At 30.4% G+C, this 10,800-nt stretch overlaps 1 protein-coding gene across 1 annotated transcript; it reads left to right on the top strand.

Moving 5' to 3' along the window:
- Positions 1-4,406: 4,406 nt before the first annotated feature.
- Positions 4,407-8,941, top strand: LOC109814929 (uncharacterized). Its single transcript, XM_020379469.3, has 6 exons — positions 4,407-4,909; positions 5,537-5,573; positions 6,881-7,117; positions 7,209-7,256; positions 8,021-8,463; positions 8,556-8,941. The coding sequence occupies exons 1-6, from the start codon at positions 4,611-4,613 to the stop codon at positions 8,626-8,628; spliced, it is 1,137 nt and encodes a 378-aa protein (XP_020235058.2). The 5' UTR covers positions 4,407-4,610; the 3' UTR covers positions 8,629-8,941.
- The last annotated feature ends 1,859 nt before the right edge of the window (positions 8,942-10,800 follow it).

The following is a 10,800-nucleotide window of genomic DNA, read 5'->3' on the forward strand; positions in this document are numbered from 1 at the left end:
TTAAGAACGGGTCGTTCTAAACATGGTCGTTGTGAGTTAATTCCAACCCTAGAACGGGCCATTTTGGTTTGAGAATGGGCCCTTCCAGCTGCAAATTTTATACATGACGAATGAGTCCAGAACAGGCCGTTCCATATTCGAAACGAGCCATTCTAGCCACTCCTTACATCTATAAATAGTAGACTCTAGCACTGCTTCTAGACACACTCTTTGAAGACCAAGGAGAACCAAGAGAAGGAGATTAACCAAATTTCGCTCTAGTTTGTCTTCTACTTATCCAGGTAAGGGGGGAGTGAGAAATCTTGCTCTAGGTGTGGGAATGTATGTTGGGTAGTGGGATTGGCCCTCAATCCTACGTTTGTTGTATGCTCATGTATGAGAGGTTTTTCCTAATTGTATTTGTTTCATTTGTTACTCTCTTTATATGTAAATAATTGTATGATTTGAGATCTATATGGGTTCCTATGGGAAACCCTAAGGGAATGCATTGATGATTGTAAGAGGAGATTATTTGAAGAGGTAATCGTATGAGTAAATTGTACTGTTTTGAATGTTTATTATGTGAATTAGAGTGCTATGTGGGTTCCTGAGAGAACCTTATGAAAAATAGGAAAAATATGAATGTTTTCTGTTTTTTTTTATTGTTCTGTCTTATTCCTTGTTGGATAAGATGTACAAATATGTGTGTTAATTTCGCAAATAGACAAGTTTTGATATGAATTAAAGTGCTCTGTGGAGAGTATATGAATATGATGAGATAATGTGAAATGTGAATATGAGACATGAGATATGAGGATATGTGATAATGTTATATGGCAATGAGATATGATGATGTGATATAATAATGAGACATGACGATGTTATATGATAATGAGACATGACGATATGATATGATAATGAGACATGACGATGTGATATGATAATGAGACACGATGATGTGATATGATAATGAGACATGATAATGTGATATGAGAATGCATAGAGTCTTGATTGACATGCATCATTTGCATAAATGTTTTTAAGGGTAAGATATGGAATACACCGCCAAGGAAGGCCCCCATGTGTAAAAGCTTGGGGGTTAGTCCTTGGGGATAACTCGGTTTGGAAGTCTCAGTCTCGCCCATTGTGTGCATGGGATGTATCTTGCGCGGCTTAGCTATCCCGACTAGACCCTGGTAGTATCTCCTTCTAGTGAAAGTGTGCAGACGGTGTGACCCAGCATGTACTCCTAGACTACTCTCGTGTATTGCTAGTGGTAATACGCCATGTGATATGTGTTACTGGTGCCACATGCATGATAATATGTAGTCCGTGTCTATTACATGTGCATTTTAATGTTATATGTTAAAGTGATTTTTATGCTTTTGATGAGTGGAGTGTGATATTGTTGTTAATCTATCTATGTTATGTACATATACCTGTCTTGTTTGTATTTGGTTATCCGGTGTGTATTCCTACACCGTGAGCTAGAGTGAGATGTTTCTCACTCCCTTTTCTTTTGTATTATTTTCCTTTGATTGTTATATAGGTGATTATCAGCATGAGACTGAGGATGTTGGTGACGAAGCTTAGGCTTCAATGTTGGGATTTCCTTTGATAGGACATGTGACATCGGGGCGTGGATATGATTAGATTAAGATGTTGTATCTATTAAATTATTTTGCAAACCTTAGCCTTATTTTTTTTTGTAATTTTTGCTAATTATATTATTTTTTTAAGTCATGGATGTGGTGTTCTCTATCTGAACACGTTTAGTATTTTAATTATGAAAGATTATGTTCTTCAAATTTTATTATTTATCTCTTATGGTATGCGGGGTAAAGGGTGTCACATATTATACATGCATGGTGTCCAAATTTTTGTTGCATGAGAACTTAGGATAAAATATTCATTTTTTCATTGCATGGCTTTTGTTACATGATGTTATTGTGTCAATGTAAGGTATGTGAGATTGTTATATAAATGAGATAAAATGAATTTTTAAGTTAGTGAAAAAAAATGTATTTATATATTTTATTTAAAAAATGAGGAAAAAAAAGAAAATTATGATAAGAGACATAGTTAGTTAAAAAAAAAATGGTCTAATCAAAATATATATACAGAAAAAGAGAATATTCACATGTTATTTTGTTAAAAAAAATGAACAGTTAACGATTAAAAGATCATTTAGGTTTACACGTTGAAAGTGTGCAGTTATAGAATGAGTAATTGAAAGATTAATTTTACAAAGAAAATTACACCTTCCACATAATGTATAATTTTCATAATAAATTAAGGATATAAAAGTCCTAAACAACTATATAGAATAAAAGATGGTATTTCTTATGCTATAGCAACGTTATAGATAACTTAGGATTTTATCAATTGCCGTTTGAAACTGCGCTCGGGATATGTCGGTACAGCACGTGACAGCCCCACGTAGATTCTGCAACAACACAAATAGTGGATTCAAAATTATTAATCTAATTATTAAAGTTGAAAAAGGAATAAAAACAAATTTGGATTCAAAATCCACTGCAATATTACAAACAAAACAAACACATGACCTGACAACCTTCCCAAAATAGTTTATAAAAAAATTAAAATGAAAAGAAGCAAAACAATTATTGTATATTTTCTTTAAAAATAAGGGTTTGCTTCCATTTTAACACCGACCAATGAAAAACTACAATGTACACACAGGAATGGGTTCTATTACTCCTACACACTTTACATATGTTTGAAATGAACAAATTATTGATTATAATATTATACATGTTTACCTTATTCTATTTTTATTTACATTATTTATAAGTAAAATGCATTAATTCTCAAATTATAGACTTATTTTATTTTCTCATTATTATCAAAGAAATGCATAACATGTTGATTGATTACTGTGCTAATAACCAATTTCACTTTATCAAATAATTTACTATATTATAAGTATATATATATATATATATATATATATATATATATATATATCGTCTATTTATATATTGGTAAAAAAAACTAATATATTTGAAAGAAATTAATATCACAAGTATAGGAGTATATATTTTCTTTTATAGTACAGTATTTTTTTTGGGTAAGATAGTACAGTATGTTTGAATGCGGGAAAATATTAAAATAATATGAATATTAATGTATTTTTTAATCAAAAAAAAAAGAAGAAAGAGAAAAAAGTTGACTTGTAAAAAAAATTCTTTTTTATTTTCTCTTTTATTCAAATTCCAAAATTTTCTCTTATATTTCTTTTTTTTTTCCCTTCTAAAATGAATAAAGGATTAATGTCATGCTTTCTAAATTGTTGTCTAATTAATTAATAAACATTTTATATATTATTTTTTAAATCCTGGAATTGAGTTTCAGTATTATATATTATTGGATTCTATTTAGCTCATAATCCATATAATTAATTTATCCATCTTTTGTTTGACGTGAATAAACAAGAACACAATGATATGATATAATTTAAAACTTTTAAGTAAAAATTTAATTTATATTAATTCTTATAATCCAACTGTAAACAAAAATATTTTTTATATTATTTAATGGTACAACCACAAGGAATGATTCAGCAAAAGCTGTAGAATCTTTTATTCGCACGAACTTTGGGAAACAACGAAGAGAGACCCAATTCAAAAGCGAACTACAAGGGACACGTGGCGAACATTAAGAAAGTGTGACCCTTTGTGTCTAAAACATCGCCGCCCCACCGAATCATTCTCTCCTCTCGCACGTGCCACCTTCCTCATCGGCGCCGGAAATTCCTCTTTCTCTTCTCAATCCCCACGCCACGCTCCTCCAACACGCACCTCAATCAACAGCCAAAAAGAAAATAAATAAATAAATTAAAATTAAAAAATAAATAAAATAATAATTTTATAATTAATATTATTTGTTAAAAACTATATAATATGATAATTATTTTTAAAAAAATATAAATATAAATATATTTTTAGTCTCTCAAATTTAGGATAAATTTATTTTTTGATCTTTCAAGTTTAAAATTATTATTTTTAATTTCTATAATTTCAAAAAAAAAAAAAATTTTTATATTCAAATTTTATTAAAAAATTTATTTAATATTATTACATAAAATTTATTTATTTATATTTTTATTAATAAAAATATTATATTAAATTAATTAATATTATTTAACTGTCTTAATTTATTATTTAAAATATGTTATTGGTGATTTTAAAAATTAAAAATAACATTTTTAAATTTGAAAGATTAAAAATAAATTTATTTTAAATTTGAAGATTAAAAATATATTTAAATTAAAAATATATAACGATGGATATAAGTAAAAAAACCAGTGAGCACAGAAAGTGAGAAAAAGATTTTAAGTCAAAAAGAAAAAAAGAAAGAAAAAGAAAAACCCTAACAATGCAACGTTAAAAGTTAAAACACAACTTTCCTTTTACGTTTGTCGCAATTCCGCTACAACCAAACACTCCCCAAGCCCAACGACGACACGAATATATCCTCTCTCTCTCTCCCAACTCCAGAACTTTCATTCACGAAAATGCGCTTCAGTGTTTCGAAATTAAGCTAACGGTTCTATTTATTTATTCATTTTCAATTTCTCGTTGTTGTTTTTTAATTTTTGCTTTGTGTCGATGGGAGCGGTGACGTCGTCGATGGCGGCGAAGTTCGCGTTCTTTCCGCCGGATCCGCCGTCGTACACGGTGGCGGAGGAGGCGGGGGGGAGGGCGAGGATGGTGGAGGTGGCGACGCGGGAAAACGTCGACGTATTGAAGGTGCGAACGGAGAGAGGGAACAGCGTCGTGGCGATGTATATTAAGAATCCAACGGCGTCGTTGACTTTGCTTTACTCGCACGGAAACGCCGCTGATCTGGGTCAGATGTACGAGTTGTTCAGCGAACTCAGTATCCACCTCCGAGTTAACCTCATGGGGTCTGTTTCTACTTTCTACAACCTTCTTTCTTTCTTTCTTTATGTCAGCTAAATTTTAATTATTTAATTATGTTAATGTAAATTTTGTTTCCATGTTTACACTATTTTTCCATTTAATCTTCTAATTATTTCGATTTTTTATTTCTTATTCTTTGAATTATTGTAATTTCCTTCGTCTTAAGCTTTACTAAATTAGCCAACTGGACTAATGATTTCTTGAATGGAAAAATTGGTTCGTAAAAGATATGACATCGTCTTGTTATTTTTCCGGAAAATGAAAATTATCACGCGCGTTCTTGAACTAGGCATTTTGTTGATCGAATTAGACCTTTAATTAATGGAGTTAGAGATTAATTTGGCTGGCAAAATATCTATTGGGGGACCTGAATCACATGATTTTCTTCTTTAGGGGTTAGTTTGATCGATGCAATATCGCTCATACAGGGCTAAATTTGTTCAAATTATAGATTTTAGACTACTTTGCCATTAAGGGGATTCCTTCTTGTACCCTCTTTCTAATTTGTAGAGGCTGAAATGGAAGTTTGCTTGTTTTATTTATTACCTAATTGGAGTTCTATTGCAAATTCTGATTATTATTTTTTTTTATTTTCATTTTTGTTCCTGTAGTTATGATTATTCTGGATATGGGCAGTCCTCTGGGAAGGTATGGATATTGTTTTAATTTCGGTTGAATGATGTTGCTGGTTATTATTATTCTAGTATTTTAGCTTGTGTATTCAAACACGATGAATGCTTATTTTTTTATAATTAAAATTCATTATAATTATCTTTAAATATATAAATTATATTTTAGATTTATCATTAACTATTTAAATTGTGATACAAGGTTATTTTTAACTAAATAATTTTTTAAACGAATATCAAAATTTAATATAGAAATTAAAATTTTTAAAATAAGGATAAAAGAGGGTTGATTAAAAGTTACATGCAGTTGAAAACCAAATATCAAATACGATATATATATATATATATATATATATATATATATATATATGTATATAAGAGAAGATGGAGAATATAGAAAATCTCTAATTAAGAGTGGGACTCACTCTCCTAGTTGTTGTAATAATTACAGGAGTAGACTTTTTGAGGCAGATTCAGAGTTTCAAAATTCTGTACTCCTTATATACTTACATTTTTATTTATTTACTTTTTTACATGACCTTATTTACTTGCAATATTTCATTTGAACTAGAAATAGTAACTGTAATTTAACTTTATGTGTATACTGGAATGGTAACAGAAATAGTAACTTTAATTTAAATTTAATATAAGCTTTTATTTAAATAAATACAATAAAAAATTGTATTGTCATAGAGATTTGGATGACCGTTTAAAGAAATCTTGGTGCTAATACACATTTATTTTTCTCTATTAACTTTAAGCATAGAATTATATTCCTCTTCCCATAGAGATGCTTTTGTTACATTTTCTCTTGTGGTGTGACCCTCAATATGATTAACAATTACTTTTGAACATCAACTATCAATTTTGTGACTAAGGAAGATGAAATAAATATTTTAAATAAATTTTAAAAGTCATAATAAAGGCATTTAAAACTTCATTCTATCCTCTAAAATACTAAAAAAAACAATAATAGGATGTTCAAAATTAGTTGTTGGTAATCTTGAAAGTTGTAAATATTCATTAGGAGACATATTCATAATTATTCACCCAACACTTTTAGGAGGTTAAAATATAAGGAAAAGGATTGAAGAGTGACTCATTCATCTCTTAGGAATTATGAAAAGAGACTTGGGCGAATATATTTAGAAAAAAAGGGAGGGATAGTATAATTTAAGTATCTCTTAAAAGAGAGAAGAATTATTTACTCTAAATTTAATAAAGATAGAGGAGAGGGAAAGAAAATTGGGGTTATAAATCATTGTGAGATTACTTCATGCTATAATAGCTTGGGTTTAACAATTTTATTTATTTCTTTTTGGACAGCCTAGTGAGCAGAACACTTATGCAGATATAGAAGCTGTTTATAAATGTCTGCAGGAGAAGTATGGGGCAAAAGAGGAAGATATTGTTCTGTATGGACAATCTGTTGGTAGCGGACCCACCATAGATTTGGCCAGTCGTTTACCAAACCTTAGGGCTGTGATTCTCCACAGTCCAATCTTATCTGGCCTTCGTGTCATGTATCCTGTGAAGCGCACATACTGGTTCGACATTTATAAGGTTTTACCTATATCAATGCTAAACTGTTTAATCATAATTCATAATGTTCATTTTCATCCATTTTAAGATTATTGATCTTCTTTTCATGCAGAACATTGATAAAATCCCCTTAGTGAATTGTCCTGTTCTCGTGATTCATGTGAGTATTCTTCTCATTTCTGAAAGCTAAGCTGTCTCGTATATTTATACTTGGAAACTACATATACCTTTGCATAGAAGAAAGATGCTGCAATATTGTAGTAAATATTTGATGTATTTTCTATAGTTGCTTGTTAAGCATTTCTTTGGTCAGTGTGCATTTTTGCAAACATCTTCTCTTCTCAGTCCCGAAACCCCAATAGGAAGGAGTCTCATGCACTAGGTCACTATCTCCTCAGTCCCTGACTTTTATTGATTTGGTTTCTGTACATGCTCTTATCATTCCCAGTTCATTGAACCATTTGAACTTGTTAACATTATTTGGAGCTATTCTGATTATAAATTAGGTTGTCAATTGCTCATTCTTGACCATTGTCATTGTTGATGCCTTATTGAGTGTCCTATATGCATTTTCCAAACACAACTAATGTGTCTTTTAAATATGGCAAAGTATTTCATATCCTTGCGCCAGTTAATATGCTAGTATCATGTCATTGATCCACATTTAGCCTGTATCTGATATTTGGGAGCATATTTATAATGTTTCTTTTATTGGTCATGTATGTTATAAGTGAGCGTATGAATGGCATACATATAGCCACTATATTATTTTATATGTTTAGGAACATATTTATAAGTTAGAATATTTCTTACATTGCTCAACTGTGTTGTAAGTGAGCATATGAATTTCATGATGCAACAAACGGTTGTGTTTCAACTTTCGACTTAGTAAGATGGTTCTTTGTATTTCCTTATATATTTTAGGGAACAGCTGATGATGTAGTGGATTGTTCCCACGGGAAACAACTTTGGGAAAATTGTAAACAAAAGTATGAGCCCTTATGGATTAAAGGAGGAAATCACTGTGATTTGGAGCTTTACCCTCAATATATAAAGCACCTCAAGAAATTCATTACAGTCATTGAGAAGTCACCACATCAAAAGACTGGATCTGGTCATATTCCCGATCAACCGGACAAACCTAGGAACAGCATAGATTTTCGAGAGAAATCCAGACCCAGCATGGATCTGAGGGAGAATTTGAGGAGTATTGATCACAAAGAAAAGCCTAGTGCAAGCATAGACCTTAAAGAGAAGTCAAGAGCCAGCATAGACAGGAGAGAGAAATCAAGAAAGAGTATAGATCGCCCTGAGAAGGCATATAATGGAACAGATATACCTGAAAAGGCTAGAAATAGCATTGACCGGTCAGATATAAACCATGTCCAATGTAGTGACTAGTGAGTTAAAATGATGCATTAATTATGTTTTTTGACTTTATTTTCTGTTGTGGTTGCAGTTTTGGGGAGATGGTGAGATCGGTTGGATTGTGCAATATTGATTGTTTCAGGCCCACAGCGACTCATGCATAAAGAAGATGATGGAGCGTGTATCCAGAGCTTGTATTTTTCTCATTAATTATTTGATTGGTTACCTATGCCAAGGCCTGTGCCATGCCCTGGCCTTGGAATGAGGTAGCCTACCCACGCCTTTATCTATCTTTCCTCCCATTATATATATGATTGGTTGGTGGGGTGTCTGGGGATTGGTAAATGTTTCATTGTGCCTGATTTATTTTCTAAACAAATAGATAGGAAAGTAATTTAACCAGGTAGATCATGTATCACTAAAATCACATTCGAGTTCAAGTTAATAATCTAACCTCCTTATTTTTGGACATGCTGACATAGATGCAGTTCGTTTGATTCTATTCATTGGGTATGGCCTTATGAACATGTTAATTAGCTCTACAGCAGTAATGTATGTTCCTACCCCATTGAAACGAGTTTGTCAAATTTTTGTTAGTCTCAGTAGTACGCCACATTGATTTTGCAGCCTGACGACTGGAAGTTACATGGATCAAAATCCAATAGCAGGGGATTGGCTCTACCCAGGTTTTTTTGGTTTATAGCGACTGTTTATTAGGCTTTTTATTTATTTATTTATTTACTGGGGAAAGCTTGTATCTGCAAGAAGCATTTGCCCATTTTCCACCCGCTGCAAAGCTTGGGGTAGAAGGAATATGTTTGAGCCAAAATAAGAGAAAGAAATACTGTGTTTCAATTTATATCAAACAAAATTGTCTCCTTTTTAATGCCAATATGACAACTCATCAAATTAGAAGTGTAAACTCCCTCAATAGGTAAAACTTGTACTAGAATAATTCAGAGCATAATATAATATGCCAAATTAGTTTAGGTTGGCTCAAATACTAATAAGAAATGAACCATTATGGAAAGTAAAAAGGAAGTGTGATTTTAAAACCTTATTTTGATTTTAAAAAAACTTGTACATTTTCAAATATTATTTTGAAATGATTTGTAGGATTTTTTTAAAAGACAAACAAAATTTGTAATTTAAATTTTAATGAAATAAGAATGTATAAAATTTGAAAAGACTTCATAGACTTCCAGCAAACCTTCAAAGTTATAAGTGCTGATTAAAAAAAAAAAAAGAAAACTAATTGATAACAAGAAATATCAAATATTTTGATAAAGAAAATTAAAAATGTGGTTGAGGATAGCTGCCTAGTATTGGTTGACGGCTAGTTAAGCTGATGACGGACTAATTGTGGGCCCAAAATTAGCTAGGTTGGCGAGTAGCTTACAAAATAAGGTCCAACCCAATAGTTCTTGTTTTGAGAGAAATTTGAATGTCTGATAGTAGTTTGGATGGTTGTTCTTAGGCATCAAGCGGTGGAACCTTTAAAATTTTGAATTATTTTGATGTTGCTAGGTCCTCAACCAATCAATCAAACTCATCTTGTTAAAGCCATTTATTTTTCGTGGTTTATTTTTTTCTTTACAATTTTATTTTATCGTTTTCATTTATATTTGTAGTGGTTTACAAGTTCATTTACCACATTGGTCCCAGGCGTAATGGAGCACAAAAATACCAGTTCAATGATTACTATGAAACACTTTGGAATCAATTAGAAATTCATTTAAGGAACAAAATCTCTTCTCCAAAAATCATTTACTAAGAAAATAGGTTAAACATCTTGTGAGAGACTTGTTACCAAACTTGTTTAAAGTTTGGTATGACTTATATGTTTGTTATAAACATTAATATTTAGGTATTTCACTTTCAGGTTTTTAAAATAGCCTGATGGACTTGATAGGTTTGTTTGTATAACATATAATATTATGTATTATTTATTATATATTTTATTTTATAATTATATTCATAATAATATATAAAGGAAATATCAAAAGATACACATTTTTAAAGATAATTATATTCTTATATTGTATTTTATTTTATTTTACTAATTTATATTTAAAGACAAAATAGAAATAATATATATACAAAAAATAAATATCCTTTTTAAAAATAATAACTACTCACCTTGTTTTAGAAATATTAATTTATTATTTTTAGGAGATACCGAATTTTTTTTAATAATTAATAATAATATTTTTAATATTTAGAACCATTGGTTTTATTTAGGTCTATCGGCATGTAATAGGTCTTATATAGGCTTATTTAACATATAATGTTATTCATTATACATTTATAATATATATTTTATTTAAATTAATAAT

The sequence above is a fragment of the Cajanus cajan genome, chromosome 2 (assembly GCF_000230855.2).
Source record: "Cajanus cajan strain Asha chromosome 2, NIPB_CcT2T_4, whole genome shotgun sequence".
NCBI classification, from domain to species: domain Eukaryota; kingdom Viridiplantae; phylum Streptophyta; class Magnoliopsida; order Fabales; family Fabaceae; genus Cajanus; species Cajanus cajan.